The sequence below is a fragment of the Gopherus flavomarginatus genome, unplaced genomic scaffold (assembly GCF_025201925.1).
Source record: "Gopherus flavomarginatus isolate rGopFla2 unplaced genomic scaffold, rGopFla2.mat.asm mat_scaffold_90_arrow_ctg1, whole genome shotgun sequence".
Classification (NCBI taxonomy): domain Eukaryota; kingdom Metazoa; phylum Chordata; order Testudines; family Testudinidae; genus Gopherus; species Gopherus flavomarginatus.
In genome coordinates, this window is record NW_026115176.1 from 206871 (window position 1) to 225349 (window position 18479).

General features: G+C 40.2%; 2 protein-coding genes across 2 annotated transcripts; both read right to left on the minus strand.

Annotated features, from left to right (window-relative positions):
- Window positions 1-336: 336 nt before the first annotated feature.
- Window positions 337-4194, minus strand: LOC127042677 (olfactory receptor 6F1-like). Its single transcript, XM_050935946.1, has 2 exons — window positions 4153-4194; window positions 337-1275 (listed from the first exon to the last, which is right to left on the minus strand). The coding sequence occupies exons 1-2, from the start codon at window positions 4192-4194 to the stop codon at window positions 337-339; spliced, it is 981 nt and encodes a 326-aa protein (XP_050791903.1).
- Window positions 4195-14814: 10620 nt separating this feature from the next.
- On the minus strand, window positions 14815-15741 carry LOC127042686 (olfactory receptor 6F1-like). Its single transcript, XM_050935951.1, has one exon. The coding sequence runs from the start codon at window positions 15739-15741 to the stop codon at window positions 14815-14817; it is 927 nt and encodes a 308-aa protein (XP_050791908.1).
- Between the last annotated feature and the right edge of the window lie 2738 nt (window positions 15742-18479).

Here is an 18479-nt window from a genome sequence, read left to right on the forward strand (position 1 = left end):
AACAAACATTACATTTTGAAGTGGAGTTTTGATTCCCCTCCTCCACAACAAATGGTTTGAAATGGGTTTGTTTTGCAATTTCCATTTCAAAAGACATTTGGAAAATACTTGTTTCCGCTGTGATTTAGAATGAAAACAAATGTCAAAATATCAACATTTCCCACTTGATTTCCCCTCACTTCCTGCCTAAATCAATTATATCCAGGGCATTGGACTAGGGTGACCAGATGTCCCGATTTTATAGGGACAGTCCCGATATGGGGGTCTTTTTTCTTATATAGATTCCTATTACCCTCCACCCCCGTTCCGATTTTTCACACTTGCTGTCTGGTCACCCTATGTCCTACTGAATGCCTTTCTCAAGATTTCTTTAATGTCTTTGTTCCTTAATGTGTAAATGAAAGGATTAAGCAATGGTGTCATGATAGTGTTCAAGAGGGTGACAACTTTGTTCATTTCCAGCGAGTTCTGTTTGGATGGCTTGACATACAGAAAGATGGAGCAGCCGTACCATATAACCACAACGGTGAGATGGGCAGAGCAAGTGGAAAAGACCTTTTGCCAGGCTTGGGCAGATGGGATTCTCAGGACAGTGGAGATGATGTAAATGTAGGAGACCAGGATGATGGCACAGGACCCAAGGACGACAATAAAGCAGATAGTAATATATACCATCTCAACGAGGCGCGTGTCTGTGCAGGACAGCACTATCCAAGAATCTACATCACAGAAAAAATGGTTGATGATGGTAGAGTCGCAGAAGGACAATCTGGTGATCAGAAACGCCAGTACAGAAATAGTCAAGAAGCTACTTGCCCATGATCCAAGAGCCAGTTGAATGGAGAATGTGCTGTTCATGATGGAGCTATAGCGCAATGGGTGGCATATGGCCAGATAGCGATCATAGGCCATGACTGCCAGAAGTAGATATTCAGTGCAGCCGAAGGAGAAGACAAAGTACATCTGCAGGAGGCAACTGGGGAAGGAAATGGTTTTGCTTTGGGACACTAGGAGAGCAAGAGTTTTGGGAATGTACCCCGTAGTGAACCAAATGTCTAAGAAGGAGAGATTGCAGAGGAAGAAATACATCGGGGTGTGCAGGCGGCGGTGAGTCCCCACTAAGGAGATGATGGTGATGTTTCCCATCAGCGTCAGGAAGTAAGTGAAAAAGAGAAGCAGGAATAGAGAGATCTGCACATACTGAGAGCCAGGGAACCCCATAAGAATAAATTCCCTCACATTGGTCTGATTTCCCTTCACCATTGGGTGCTCTCCCTGTTAAAACACAAGAAACCATAAAAGGAAGACAAAGAAACAGGTGACTTGATTAATTGTAGCTCATTGTTGACAACAAAGTGAGCAGTCATGGAGCAAGAGAGAGAGAGAGAGCAAGAGAGAGAGCAAGAGAGAGAATATATTTTATTGTTAAAGCCCAACGGGATTATACAGTCTGACCTCCTGTATCATACAGGTTGGATAATCCCATCAATGAAAGCCCAGTAGCTAATGGCTGAACCAGAGCTTATCTCTTAGGAAAAAGGTATCTTATCTTGATGAGACCCCCCCCATATCACATTAAAGAGCAGTATCCTACAGGATACTGAACACAGTTTATGTGAAATAGTGCATATTCAGTTCTCAGTAGATGTGAGTATGTTGTCATCTCTGAGAACTAGAGTTTCAATGGCAGATTGGCACTTAACTTCCTTTGAAAATCCCAGCCTTAGATTATGCTCCACCCATAGAGCTAGGAAAACTGGCCCAACTCACCTCTCAAAGCCAGATGCAGACTTCTGGATTTCTCACTCTCAGACCTCTGCTCTAACCACGAGACCCCACTTCCTTTCTAGAGCTGTGAATGGAACCCAGGAGTCCTGACTCCTAGCCCTCCGAGTCTTAGATTCCATCCCACTCCCAGAGCTGAAAAACAGAACCCAAGCATTCTGATTCCTGGTTCTTTTTTCTAAGCCAGAGGTTTCAAACTGTGGTCTGCAGACCACTAGTGGTAAGCGAGCTCCATTCAGGTGGTCCACAGATATTTTCCTCTAAGGTGAGCGCCTGAGCAGCTGCACAGAAGAGAATGAAGGCCCATCTAATTAGTGGAGTCGTGAAGGTGTGGCTTCACTAATTAGGTGCCTAGACCCTTGAGAAGACGCACATGAAAGGTGAGGTTGTGGCCTTGGAGGAAATATGGCGTAGGTAGGAGGGGCAGTGGGGTGAGACAAGCTGGTGGGGAAAATTTGGGACTTCAGAACTGCGGCAGCCTGAGAGGCAACTTTCCCCAAATCCAGGGTGGAGGCTGCTGGGGAGAGACGACTCTCCTTCCCAGCCCCAACTTGGGGGCTGCTGCGGCGGAGGAAAGGCACATCCATCACATTAAAAAGGTATGATTACTGATATTAAAATATGAGTTGTGTGCTTTTTTTGTAGAATAAAAATATGTTAATTATTATTAAGGTTTTTTTATATAGCGCTTTTATCCAAAGTGCCTTAGAATAGTTAGCTAAGGGTACGAACATTTGGAACGATCGTTAAGTGATCCACTGAGACCCTCCGCAATTTTCAGGTAGTCCATGAAAAGCAAAGTTTGATAACCACTGTTCTAAGCTATTAGCACACACTATCTCCACAGAGCCAGAACATCAGAAAAAATAACTTACATAAGAACGGCCATGCCGGGTCATATCAAAGGTCTACCTAGACCAGTATCCTCTCTTCTAACAGTGGTCAATGCAGGTGCCCAAGAGGGAATCAACAGACTGTCTGCCTTGAGACATCTTAAAGGACATCTAAAGGACAATCCTCTGTTGTTGTTGATGATAATGTGTGCATATTTGACTTATACCTCCTCTGAACCATTGGTAACCATGATGGTACCCCTGATTTCCAGACTCTATTCACTTCTAATTCTGGGTATTCTCTATAGTAAGGTTCCATATTTCAGGTTTGAAAAGGATTAATAATTGAAGTTTTAATAAATGCTTAACCAATTTGTACTGAGGCCAATCACTCCAAATATCTTTATAAACTCAATATATAACCATTTCTGAAACTTTCTACTGATGTGCTTATAACTCTGGGAACATATAATGCTTATGTCTTTACATGCTTAAAATCAATTAAACTTTGTCAATAGACGTGGAAGAATTCATTTTCCTCATAATTTTGATGGCTAATATCAATGTTTATTTTTAAAAGCATTGCTTTTCTATTTTTATGGATTTAGATTTTCATATTTGCCCAATATTATCGCCTGTAAGTGTTTATTTTCATATTTATCAATTAAATGTTCACAGTTGCAGTTCATTATGTGGACCAGACCATGGAGCAGAGTCAGACAATAATTATTTAATGACAGTAAATGTTGAGATTCAAAACATTAAATATTTATAACTGAAACTCTGTCAAGATCACATGGCAAAATAAGCAAATCAAATACCCTTAAGCAGCATTTTCCTTCCTTACCTGTTAATTTGGATTATGGATAAAAATATATTTGTCATTTTTCTGGGTGTGTGGTGAAATCAACGTTTATCGTCATTTACCAATAAAAATTTGATGCTTCCAAGCATGTTTCTAAAGGACTTATAAAGGGAACCCTAATATAAAGTGTGATCCCATTTTCTTCAGTTTAATTAGTCTTTCTGCAAACTGCATTGTCTTCAGGGTGTTCCCACAAGAGTCACTGACATGAATGTAGTAAATAATTCTATTGGTGATAGAATGGTTAGAATCTTTCTTTCTTTCCTTTTCTTTCTTTCTTCTCTAAAGTTACCATAAATGGGGGAAGATGGTTTAATTTTGGAAGATATAAAGTATCTCTGCATAGTTTGCAGAACTACAATTAATCTGCAAGACAGCAAAAAGAAACTGACCAGAACCTACTAAAAACACAGGTAAAATTGCCTAATAGTTTTTTATACTGGAGAGTGAGAGCAATGCAGAATCATAGGATTGCATGCTCTAAGATGCTTGAGGGAATTATGAACCCAAATCCATTGAATTTCTGAGGGATTTGTGCAATTTGCTCTAAACTAGTATTAACTTGAATGCTAGGAATAATAACACCACCACCACATTCTGATTTCATTTAAACTGGTGTAACTTCTAAGCATTCTGGGTAGATATTCAAAGACCTTTCAGAATACTCACTGTGTGGGTGGCAGTTCTGTGGATGCATCCTGAATGAAACATAACTGCTAACACATCAAGTGTAGAAAAAAGGTGCTCTCTTAAGCATGGAGAGAAAAACCAACACAGTTATTATTTTTTAAAAACAGACAATAATTCTGCTTCTCTGAACACTTTCAAAAGATTCAAGCACACAACTTGCTCTAATGAAATCAACCATCAAATATCCTTAAGAGATTATCAGTATATCTTAGTATATACTTATAACTGAAAATGAACTACATATATGTTATATACTACTGTCTGCTGTCTTTCTTTCTTTCTCTCTCTCTCTTCTATGGCACTGACATCTATTTATCTATCTATCTTTTATATACTACTGTCTTCTTATGTGCTCCATTCAGGCAATGAAAAAGTGTTCGACTCAGGATGGCTTATTTCATCAGCCCAGAAGGCCACCTTGGGTCATAATCTTCAGAGAAATTCACAGACTTTCTCAGAACTACAGAGGGAATTGCTTGAGGGGCCATTAACCAAATAACTTATGGGCCAATCCTCAGAGAAGCAGGCTCTAATTCCCACATGCCCACATGGGTTTTGTAAACACACACAGCTACCTTCATAGATTTCTTCTGCACTAAATTCTGAGCAATTTCTACATGCTCTTGCTGCTTCTCAAACCTCCATCTATTATTCGTGGATCCAGTCCCAAGAAGAGCTTGGTGAATAACAAAGCGCAGTGGGAAAGATTCTTTAGGCAGCCAACCAAGAGAAAAACACTTAGCTCTTATTATGGGATTAAAATCAGTAGCTCTCAAAGAACTTTACCAAGGAAGTCAGGGTCACTACCCCCATTTTACAGATGGGGAAACTGAGGCACAGACAGGGGCGATTCACTCTGGACTGGGTAAGAGGGACTCAGCCAAACTGACTGCAGTGGAGTTACTCCAGATTTACACTGGGGTGAATGAGAAGAAGAATCAGGTCCATTGACTCCAGTGGGCCAAAAACCAGTGTCTCTTCCCCTGATCATCCACTCACTGACACTGGGCTTACACAGGTATAACTCCACTGACTTCAGGAGAGTTATTCCAGATTTGAACTGGCATAGGAGTAGGATCCTGTCCCATGTGAACACAGCATGTGCCTGAATTTCAGAGGCGCAGAGGGGAATTACAACCCTGGTCAAACTGCATGGACCAGATCCTCACCTTGTGTGAATTAGCAAACCTCTTTTGATTCCAGCTGAGCAATTCTAACTTACATCCACTGGGGAACTGACCCAGTTTGACCTGGGATATCAGGAACTATAGGTGCCCATGTCTCATTCACTTGCCCTGAACTGAAGCCTAGTAGACACTTCATTCCATTCTCAAAGAGCCATTACCATTTTTGAAAGAGGTGTTTCCCCTCACTCAATCAAGTTAGAAAGTATTTTGCTGTCTTGAAACACAGGAAAGTAAAATAAAACACAAAGTATCTGTCATTCCCTCCTCATGTACCAGGCATCCTCTGCAGGAGAAACAGCAGCCAGACCACGAGGTGCCTACTCACACTTTTATCTTGTAGGCCAGGTGTGTAGGTACATAAAGGTGCAGACGGAAACCTAAGCACCTGAACATATGAGGTGCTTAACTCCCATTGGATGTTACATGGCTATCATGTTTTGGCACTTTTGAAACTCCCATTGAGGCCCAGATCTTCAAGTTATTTAGATGTCTAGCTCCCATTGATTTCAATGGGACTTAGATGACAATGTGTCTATGTGCATCTTCAGGCACCAAAATACCCTCCATGTAGTGACCTCAGGTGTCTAGCCACATTTATTCCTTCAGTGGAGCAGGACTAGCCCATTATGTAGGCATTGTTTACAGATGTTTCCCATGGCCATCAAGAGGTAGGTGAACAAGAATAGCAGGAAGAGCGAGATCAGTAAATACCGAGAGCCAGAGAAGCCAAGAAGAACAAATTCCTTCACATTAGTTTGATTTCCCTTCACCATTGATTTCACAATCTGTCAAAACATAATAAACCATAAAATAGAGAACAAAGAAAAACCAGGTGGCATGATAAGGGGCAGCTCATTCTTGGTAGACATGCAATTGAGCTAGGAGGAGAAAGCTAATATTTTTTCCGTGGCACATCTTAATACCAGAAAATGTGGAATAGTTAAAATAAAAAATTGTCCAAGGGAAAATGTCAATTTTGACAAAATATCTCAATTTTCTCTTGGAAAATAAAAAAAATATATTTAGATTGGACATTAAAAAAAATCAGAACATTTTTTTCTCTTTCCAAAAACAAATCAAAACAAAAATATTTTATTTTCAAATAAAGATTTAATTTTTAAATAGATAAACTGAAAAAATCGACATTAAAATGATTGTTTCAATGCCATTTTAAGTGAACATGTTCATTAATACCAAATTCTTTTGATTTTGAAGGGATACTGAAATGAAATGTTTCATTCTCAAGTGTTGGAAGTAGAACGGTCAAAAATGTTCTGACAGAACAGTTCCATGGGAACATGTTAACACCATCAGAAAATTTAACATAAACCACAGATTCCATAGACTCATAGATTCCAATTCCCAAAGGGAACATTGTGATCCTCTACTCTGACTTACTGTATAACACAGGCCAGAGAACTTCTCCAAAATATATTCTAGAGAAGATATGTTAGAAAAAACAATCCAATCTTGATTTAAAAATGATAAGTAATGGAGAATCCAGCATGAGCCTTGGAAAGTTGTTCCAATGGTTAATTACTTTCAATGTTACATAAGAACAGTCATATTAGGTCAGACCAAAGGTCCATCTAGACCAGTATCCTGTCTACCGACAGTGGCCAATGCTAGGTGCCCCAGAAGGAGTGACCCTAACAGGTAATGATCAAATGATCTCTCTCCTGCCATCCATCTCCACCCTCTGACAGATGGAGGCTAGGGACACCATTCCTTACCCATCCTGGCTAATAGCTATTAATGGACTTAACCTCAATGAATTTAGCCAGTTCTCTTTTAAACACTGTTATAGACCTAGCCTTCACAACCTCCTCAGGCAAGGAGTTCCACAAGTTGATTGTGCACTGTGTGAAGAAGAACTTCCTTTTATTTGTTTTAAACTTGCTGCCTATTAATTTTATTTCGTGGCCCCTAGTTTTTATATTATGGGAACTAGTAAATAACTTTTCCCTATCTACTTTCCCCACATCACTCATGATTTTATATACCTCTATCATATCGCCCCTAGTCTCCTCTTTTCCAAGCTCAAATTTTACAATTTTACACCTTTTTTCCAATCTGAATTTGTCAAGTTTCAATTTCCAGCCATTGGATCGTATTACACCTTTATCTGCTAGACTGAGGAGCCCATTATTAAATACTTGTTCCCTGAATAGAGATTGACAGCAAGTCACCGCTTCACCCTCTCCTTGTTAAGCTAAATAATTTGAACTCCTTGAGACACATTTTCTAATTTCTCTTTGTTTTTCTCTGAACTCTTTCCAATTTGTCAACATCTTTCTTGAATTGTGGGGCCCAGAACTGGACACAGGATTCCGGCAGCGATTGCACCATTGCCAGATAGAGAGGTAAAACAACTTCTCTACTCCTCCTCAAGATCCTCCCATTTACGCAATCCGGGATCACATTAGATTTTTTGGTCACAGCGTCACCAGGACCCCCAGATCTTTTTCAGAGCCACAGCTTTCCAGGATAGAGTCCCCTGTTGTGCAAGTACAGCCGACATTCTTTGTTTCTAGAAGTATATATTTACATTTATCCACATAAAAACACACATTGCTTGCTAGTGCCTAGCTTGCCAAGTCACCCAAATCACTTTGAATCAGTGACCTGTCATCATCCCTATTTACCCGTCTTCCAATTTGTGTGTCATCTGCAAACTTCATCAGTGATGATTTTATGTTTTCTTCCAGGCCATTGATAAAATGCTAAATAGCGTACAACCAAGAACCGATTGCCAGGATTCAGTGTTAGGTTGACAGATCTGTAATTACCTGGGTCATCCCATTTACCTCTTTTAAAAATTGGCATACTAGCTTTCTTCCAGTCTTCTGGAACATCTCCAGTATTCCAAGATTTATTGAAAATCAGCATTAATTGTCCAATGAACTCTTCAGCCAGGTATTTTATAACTCTTAGATGCAGATTCTCTGGACCTGCTGGTTTAAAAAATATCTAAGTTTAGTAGATTATGTTTAACATCCTCCAGAGATACCAGTGGAATGGAAAGAGTGTTATTATTGTCATATGATGAAACTATATCATCTGGTTTTTCCCCAGATTCAGAACACAATTATTTATTGAACACTTTATGCTTTTTCTGGATTTTTGCCAGAAGTTGGGAATGGGCAACAGGGGACAGATCACTTGATGATTACCTGTTCTGTTCATTCCCTCTGAGGCACCTGGCATTGGCCACTGTTGACAGAGAGGATGCTCGGCTAGATGAACCATTGGTCTGAGTCATATGGTCGTTTTTATGTTCTTATCATTGATAATTCTGCCATTTCCATCTATTAATGGACCAGTACCATTAGCAGGATTCTTTTTGTTCTTAATATATTGTAAAAACTCCTTATTGTCTTTAACTCTGCTGGCCATATTTTTCTCCTTGTTTGCCTTTGTTTGCCTTATTATTTTTCTACAATTCCTAACTTCTACTTTATATTCATTACTATTAACTTCCCTTTCTTCCCTTATTAGTTCTTAATTTGTATAGCTGCCTTCACTTTCCCGCTAAATAGGTCATTTTTAAACCAGCAAATTTTTTCTCAGTTGTGGGATCGTGGCTTTTAGGGGAATCTAGTAAAGTGTTTTTTGAATGATTGCCAAGCATCATTTACATTTTCATGATTAAACTCTTCCTCTCTGTTCATATGGCTCATAATTGTTTTCAGCTTTGTGAATCTGGTCCCATTAAAGCACCAAATTTCATATATAAACACCTAGGGGAATTCTGTGCCAAAAAAATTAAAAATTCTGCACACATTTTAAAATTCTGCAAAATTCTGCATATTTTATTTGTCAAAATAACATAATATAATCATGCCAGTTTCAGTTATTTTGGTAATTTATATCAAAATTTCTGTCAGCTAGTATGTTTGTAAAAAAACAGACACATAAAAAAAGATTCTTGGTCCTGCTAGTGAAGGCAGGGGGCTGGACTCGATGACTTTTCTGGGTCCCTTCCAGTTCTATGAAATAGATAGGTAATTGTTTTTTTAACAAATAGATTCCTTAGCAGTCATATTAATACAGAACTTTAAGTAATTCATTTAAATTACAATATCAAATGGTATTTCCTGCACCTGTCAGAAGCAGTCTTGGGGGAGTCAGGGGTAATGGAGGAGCTGAAGGAGAAGGAATGAACCTGGAGTGAAAGTGGAGAGTTGTTGGGTATGGGTGGGAGAAGTATGGAAGAGGGGTTTTTGGGGGGGAGGAGTGTCAGGATTTGGGGGAGGGGAGTTGGGACACCTACCCCATGCAGACCGTTGCTTACTCCAAGCCTCTCCCATTCAGTCAGGCATATCTGCCCCTGTCCCCACACCCACATCCCCATGTTTCCCTGAAGTTGCCCTCTCCCATCCCCATGTGGCCTTGCATCCACACTCCTAGTCAGCCCCTGGCTCAATGTTGTCACCCCACTAGCTCCTCAGCCCATGCCCCAATCTGTCCCCCCACTAGCCATTCTGAACCCCAGTGTATGACTCCCCCTTCCCAGTAGCCCCACCTTGTCCTAACTTGGCTCCACTGTGATGAATTTCTACTCCTGGGGGAATTCTGCACTACTGCACACACACAGCATACCCCTCCATCCCCCCCACACACGCAGAAATTACATTCTGCCCCAGAAGTGCTGCAGTTCCACCTTTTTCCCACCAGAGGCCACTGTTGTGCCAGAACAACCAGCTGCATTCATGCTGCTGGCTGTTCTGGCCCCACAGTTGCCTCTGCTGGGTGAAATGTGGAACTGCAGCACTTCTGGAGCAGAAAGTTTCTGAGGACAAAATTCAGCAGGACAAATTAATACTTTGAGTGCACACTGGCACAGAATTCCCTCAGGAGTAATATATATATTACTGATACGGACTTTATTCTGGTTTCACATTATAAATGTAATCAAATGATAACCACTAGTACCTATGTTACCATTAATTTTTAGGTCTGTGATCAGTTCCACTTTATCTGTCAGGATACGGTCTAATGTAGGACTACCCCATGCAGAATGAAACATTTATTGAGTTAGGAAATTGTTGTCCATGATGTTTAGCAATTACAAGGATGTTTTAGGACTGACAGCAAATAACCTCCAGCATATGTCACTCACATTGGTGTGCCCCATGATTACACTGTTTTTTTTCCTGCACATTATAGATAAGTGCATAAAGGAGTGGTCATCTTGTTCCCAGTTGTGATTTGGTGGTCTGTGGCAGAGACCAACTAATACTCCATCTTGTGCTTTATCTGTTAGGACATTGATCCATAAGCATTTAAGATTATTTTCTTCCATGTTATCAGTAACTCAGAAACAAGCAAAGTCATTTATGACCTAGAGTGTCATTCCCTATTTGTTCTTTCCTAAATAGCTTAAAATAATTGATTTTAACATTCCAGTTGCATTATTCATCCCTCCAAGTTTCAGTAATACCACAGATCAAATTTATTCTAATAAATGAACAATTCCAAATCCCCTTGTTTGTTACCCAGGCTCCTAGCATTCGTGTACAAGTAGTTCAATAATTTCTTCTCTTCATGTCCCTTGGTTCCTTGATTAAGTTTGTTCTCTATATTTCCATTTTGTTCTGAGGGCTCATATCTTCCCTCTTTTTAACCTCCACTTTTGCTATTAGTTTAATCCCCTCCTGACTACTCTAGCCAGCCTGTCCCCAAGACTGGTCCCACTTCTACTGAGGTGACTCCATCCAAACTATATATCCCCCTCACCATGGAAGGTGGACTGATGTTCCACAAAACCAAGACCCTGTACCCTACACGACTTACGTAGCCAGCCATTCACCTCCACACTCTTCTTCATTCACTCTTCTTTCATTCATGGGACAGGAAAGGTCTCAGAGAAGATTGCTTGGACATTCTTCTTCTTCAGCATGCTTCCAAGTTCCCAGAAGTCATCTACTGTGAGATATCCGACAGCACAATGTCATTATTGTACTATGAACTAACTCCCATAGATCCTTGCCTGTTGACTTCAGAAGCCTTATTTTATTTCATGTGAAGAAGACATTCCAACCAAGCTCTGGAGAAAGACTTTTCTGTACCACTTCAGACTACCAAGCCACCCAGTCTTAGCCCATGTCTACACTAGTGGCAAAATCAGCACTGCTGCGATCGATGCAGCGATGTTGATTTAGTGAGTCTGGTGAAGACATGCTAAGTCAATGGAAGAGTGATCTCCTGTCAACATCTGCACACCACTTCCCCAAGAAGCAGAAGCTATGCTGATGGGAGAGCGTCTCTCGTCAACATAGTGTGGTGTAGACACTGCTGCAAGTCGACCTCAGTTACGTCAACTTCAGTTATATAACTTGCATAACTGAACTGGTGTAACTTAAGCATTAGTGTAGACTAGCCCTTAGCTTTGGAAAGGCAGCACACCATGCTGTTGTCCACCAGTCCCTTGCAGAACATTCTTTCAAGTCTTCTGAGTTCTGAATCTACAACAAGGATCATCTGTCTTCCTAGGACAACTGGAGAACTGGGCTGTCCAAATGTTGTTTTGATTTTTTATACAAAAAAAAAGTTATCAGAATTTTGGTCTGTAGAGAATAAAAGAAAAAAAATGACATTTTGGAAATCCTAATGGAACAGAAATTCTGGGTTCTGACTTGCTCTAGTTCTTATCAACATGGAATGCTTTGACACTTCTGAGACTAAAATTTTTTGAACATTTGATTCCACAACTACATTGTCTATGATGTTGTAGGATTTAACTAAGGACCAACCTTATGGTATGCACAGGCCCAAATACCAAATGTATGTGATTTAACAGATCTGACTGAAAAATAAAAATGTTTGTCTCCAAAAGAGTTGGCATGATTTTTAGGAAGTTTTTTATTATCCTGTAACAAAATATTTAGTTTGAAAAGAAACAACACTAACATTTTATTTCATTTACTTTCAAATTATTTCTGTAAAAATAAGCTAAATTATTTGAAATCACATAGTTTTCATGAAACATATTGATTTTGATGAAATATCGTGAAACACTGGAAACATTTGGCCTGTTCTGGTGACTGAGAAATGAGTTTTACCAATGGGGTCTAAGAGGGTTAAGCAACCTCCATGAATTGAAAATCATAGTGTCAGGCCAAACAAGACCATTAGACTATCTAGTCTGACCTTCTGTATATCACAGGCCATTGGATTTCATCCAGTTACACATACATTGAGATCAATTACTTGGGTTAGACTTTCAGTCCTTAGGAGACTAAGCTGTTGTGAGCCAAAGGCAGACACCAGGAGAGACCGAGGTGACACCAATGCCCAAGGCCTCTGCAAGGACAGGGAACTGGTCAGCAGAGATCTGTCCAGATGATTGTACCAAACAATCTATCTCCCATGCTGAGGAGGGTGAAAAAACCCAAGGGGAAAATTCCTTCCTGACCTGAAATCTGAGGATCATTTTGACCTGTTCATGTGAGGAAAACATACCAACCAAGCTCTTGAGAAAGAAGTTTCTGTACCACTTCAGATCAGCGACCCACACCGTCCAGTGTCCTGTCTCCCACTGTTTCCAGTCTCTGGTGCTTCAGAGGAAGGTTTAAACAAACAAAACCACCACCACTGCCACCAACAGAACACAGAGCAGCAGGGGAACAAAAGGCCACCTTCTTCCTGACACTTGCATGTGACCAGCTGAAGCCCTGAAGCATGACATTTGATTATAGTCATTGTCTGAATGCAAGTTTTATTACAAGGCTGAGTACAATACAGGCAAATCTTTTCTATCTGGGTATGTCTACACAGCACAGTAAGCCTGGGCTCTGAAACAGGTTTGAGACCAAGACCCACTTCTGTCTACACACAAATCAGTCAAACCTAAGTCAGCAAGCACTCAGGACCTGGGTCCTAGGACTGTACGAGGGGCATGGGTCAGAACCCAAGTCCTGCTGTGACTTGGCTCCAAGTGCTATCATTTTGCTGTGTGGACACAGCTCAAGCCACAAACCTGAGTCAGAAGTTCTGCATAGTACAGTATAGACATGTTAGCATGGCTGTGAGACCTGGGTCTAGCGATTGTAAACCCAGGTGGACGCTCAAGCATTGGCTTGGGAACTGAGTCCACAAAGTCATGAAGGAAGAGGATGAACAGGTGGATTCATAGGCTCACATTTTCACAAGCTGCAAGTAAGTAGGAATCACCACAAGCATCCAGGCTGACTCCCCCCCCCACCCACCCACCCACACACACACACACACACAAATACATACAGGCCTTAGAATTTCCCACAGATGCTAGATTAAAGCATGTTGTTCACAAAGAGAATCTGCTTTAAAAACTCCAAGATATGGTGAATCCACAACTTCCCTTGCAAACTGTTACAATGTTTTATTACCCTCTCTGCTAGGACACTGCACAGACAGTTGCATGCCTCATTTTCTTGCACTCTTTTGAGAAATCCCATCTTAAATAAGTAAAATACTTTCCAAAAGATTGGAGGATAAAAAGGTACAATACAAACTTTATTTACATTCTGGTGTTCTGAATGGGCTGTAAGCAAATATACAACAGACATCAATTATTCATATACATAGGACATTTCATATTACAATTACATTGAACAATGAAGGGCATTCATTTCCATATTTGAAATCTTAAGGAGATTTTTTTTCTTATATCTGTGCTCTACAGAATCTTCCTGTAGCTGAATATTCATTTCACAGCAAGATAAAATACATGGATTGAAGAGTCCATGTATTTCAGTCCACTCACCAGGTGAGCCTGGGACATCAATTAAAGTGGAAATTATAGTCCAGTCCAACGTTGCTTCTTTAGTTCAAGGGCAGGAGGCCTCCATTTTCACACTGTCTATATGTTGATATGATTTCTCAAAATAACCTTAAATCGAATCCAGATTTGTTTGCCAACTCATTCACCAATGTGTATTATATGCATTTTTTCTAGGGCTTTCTAAATATTCTAAGGAAGCTAGTCAGCGAACTCTAATTGAAATTCATTGGAAGTCATTCTCCTAACTACCTTCAGCTCATTTGAAAATCCCAACTAGTACTCCAGTAGTGGCCACCAATGCCGTATACAGAGGCAATATCTCCTCCTGTCACTTTCTTGGTATTCCCCTACCTATGCCCTACAAGGATCATATAAATCTTTCTTTGCCATAACATCACACTCCCCAGTTGGTTATCCACAAAGACCCATTTTCAGAGTCACAACTTTCCAAGATAGAGTCCCCTCACCCTGTACCGTCTACAGAAAATTGATCCATAGCCAGATTCCATCAGCAGAGAGTACTTTCTCCCCAAATCTCAGGTGCTTTGTCCTGGGCTTAGTGATTTGCATTGGAACACAGCTGTCTTGGTGGTTCATAGATGGAGATACACACTTTGAGGTAATCAAGTCTTGATCCCTTAATGCCTTAATTCCTGTTGATTTTACAGTGTTGACCTTTTAGAAATAATGTCATGTCCCAAAGAGTGTATTTTGCATGGCTTCCTTCACCTCTCTGTTTCTCAGAGCATAGATGAAAGGGTTTAGCAGTGGCGTGACCACAGTGTTCAGGATGTTGACTATCTTGGTCAGTTCCAATGAATTCCGTGCAGATGGCTTGACAAAGAGAAAAATGGTGGATCCGTACCATAGAAGCACAACGACAAGATGGGATGAGCAAGTGGAAAATGCCCTTTGCCGGCCTTTGGCTGATGGGATTCTCAATATAGTGGATATGATATAGATGTATGAAAGGAGAGTTATCACACACGAGCCCAGGATGACAACGATTGAGGTGATGAAAGCTGATACCTGAATGATGGATGTGTCCGTGCAAGAAAGGACAATCCAGGAATCTATCTCACAAAAGAAATTATTGATGACATTAGGGCCACAGAAAGACAACCTGGATATTAAAGATGCCAGCACAGAGATAACCAGGAAACCACATACCCAAGAGCCAAGAGCCAGCTGAGCTGACAAGGTGCTGTTCATAATGGTGCTATAATGCAATGGGTAACATATGGCCAGATAGCGATCATAGGCCATGATGGACAGGAGGAAATATTCTGTGCAGCCCAAGGAGAATATGAAGTACATCTGTAGGAAGCAGCCAATGAAGGAGATGGCTTTGCTTTTCCCCAGGAAGATTGCAAGGGCTTTAGGAACACAGGCTGTGGTATACCAGATCTCCAGGAAGGAGAGATTGCAGAGGAAGCAGTACATTGGTGTGTGGAGGCAGCGGTGGTTCGCCACTAGGGTTATGATGGTCACGTTTCCCAGGACTGTCAGGATGTACGTAAGGAGGAAGAGTACAAAGAGGGAGATCTGCAAATACTGGTTCCCCGGGAATCCCAAGAGGATGAATCCCATCACAGCAGATTGATTACGTTTCTCCATTCAGTCTGTTTTACCTGTTGAAACTAATGAAACAAGAACAGTGAAACACACAGGGGACTTAGCCAGCTATCGATCTAAAGTAATAACTGCCTTTCAGTGAATGCACCCATTGACATGTATTGGTCTTGGCCAAGGTTGGACAGTGAGTCAACGGCAGCAAAGCTGATCTTACACCCCAGGAATTCTGACATCCAATTTCTTGATCTAGACACTAGATCACACTCCCTTCTGAGAGCTAGGAATGAAACCCAGGAGTCTTTGACTCAGATTTTTAAAGGAGCCTGATGGGACTTGTTGCCCAGTTCTGACTGATTTTTGGTGGGACTTGAACAATTACCTTCCTTAAACTCTTTTGAAAAACCTCTCCCTTGTTTCGAGTTATTTACTGTAATGATCTGTCTGAAGTCCCCTTCCAGGACAGAAAATAGAAACCAGAAGCCCCAACTCACATTGCCTTACTCTGAACACTAGAGCCCGAAGTAGACAAGAAGGAGGAGGAGGAGAAGACGAAATAGGTTTAAGTTTCATATTTGTCTGGGGCTAAGAGTGTATTTTCCGTTCAGAAGACAACATCCTGTGCTTTGTTCTACAGCAATGAAAATTAACTCTGCTTTGTGTCAATGAAGCTTGTGATGAGAACTCTGGCCTAATCTTTCAGCCCATTCAGTCATTCAGATACACGTCTACAATGCAGCTCCTGCTCAGTCACTTCAGCAGCTTAACAGTTGGAAACACAGTCTACAGCCCACATATGCCCAGAAGGTGAGTGTTATGGTCCTTAAACATCTGTAATCTCAGATTCCAGCATACATGTGCAGCTCCACTGGCTTCCATTTATGTTCTTATTACATCTATATAAACCCATTCTCCAGGTGAGATTTCACACCTGTAGCTGAATGGAACATGGAACGGAATCCAGCCACTCTCTAGCTGTTGGGCTGACATTCCAGGTCTAAAAGGAACAAGTGGGAAAAATAAACTTTTCCCCCCAAAAGTCATATGTTATGTCTCTGAATAGATATGGGAGATGGATCTAATGATTGAGAAAGGGATGATTTTGCATCCTTGTTTTTTGAACTAGACCCCACAGGGCCAATGATCAGAAATGATATGCTTCAAAAACAGCTGTAATCTGACACTGAACATCTTAATTATTATTAGTGAAACAAGCAAAGACTTTTACTGAATCATTCTTTGTTTGTTAAAACCACATGGTCACATTCTGAATCTAAATCCAAAGTGAGCACAGAAAAGCTGGGAAGTGAGCACAGACAAGCTGGGAAGACAGTCAAATCTCTTGGAAAATATACTCACATGCAGGCAGGTTTGCTGAGCAGTGGTTCATCTTGAACTGGAAAGTCATTTGATTTGGCATGAAACGTCTATGGAGCTACTCTGTCATCTTGGACAGTGAATGGCTTAAAGTTATTTTTAAAAGACAGACAAACATTTTGTGTCAATAAAAGGATCTCTGTTGTATTTGACTAAGTTTCAGTCTCTAGTGATAGAGTTAGCCAGGCAATATCCTTCTGTCTGTAGTCCTTAATACCTTGTCTGTAAAAAGTATCTCTTTTCTTGTACAATATTGTAAAAATGATCTCTTTAGGACTATATATATTCCATGGTGGTTGACATCTAGTATTATTCCCATCATACAAAATACAAGTGTTCAAAGGAGATATGGTTATTTCATCTCTTCACAAGCTCCCTTGGGACTCAGTCTCCAAAGACCTCCTCAGCCATGCTTACAATTGGCAGATTGTGTTGCTTGTGGCATCGTTAAAAGAATTCCATGGGCTAGTTATAGGGCCAATGATTTATTTTCCCATGTGGCATGTTTGTCAAATGATTTAACTGCTGTTCTGTATATCTCATACACAAAAACTCATGATAACTCTTGCATAGCCTGTCTCCAATGCCTATTGCCTCCATTTGCATTGGATTATAACTTTGAACTCTACAGCTGCCTCTACAAAACTTCCATCTTTGATAACTGGAAGCTGTCATGAACAGAGCTAGTCAAATGCAACAAAACAATATTTGTGACCATGTGCTTGAATTCCAAATGACTATTTTGTATGATTGAATTTGTACCATAGTGTTATCACTTTTCATGTTAGCAAGATTTTGTTCACACAAATATTTAGGAAATTACTTTTCTTTCTATACTTGTCAAAAGAAACCAACAAATAAGAATATTCATAAATTAACAAATGGGATTGGTACAAATATTCATCATCAGAGCTGGGGGGAAAAATGAAGCAAAAAAGTGTGTAGGGTTTTTTGCTGTTGTTGTTATTGTTGAAAAATGGCCTTTTTTCAAAATTGAAATTTTTTGTTAACTGTTCACTTTTGTGATCCTCTGTTTTCCTTTTTAATGAATCTTACATGACCTTTAATCAAAGTTTTATAACAATCATTATTTTACATATGCCACAATTTTATAAAACAAAACAACCAAGCAACCAAAAAAAGAATCAAGTAAACAAACAAAAAATCTTTATAACCCTTACAAACATAAATACCTTTGAAATTTTGAAATTCTTCAATAATTAAAAAAGAATTGCACCAGCTTTGTTCAGCATTCATAATTTAGTAGATGTTATTCATTATTCTGCTGTTTGATAAAGTTTTAGACATCGAATCAGGGAGCAGAAGCAATGCCATGTGACTTGGCTGACCAACCAATGCCATTGATAGTGAAGTTACCAGAGCTACTACAAATTTAAATGTTGGAG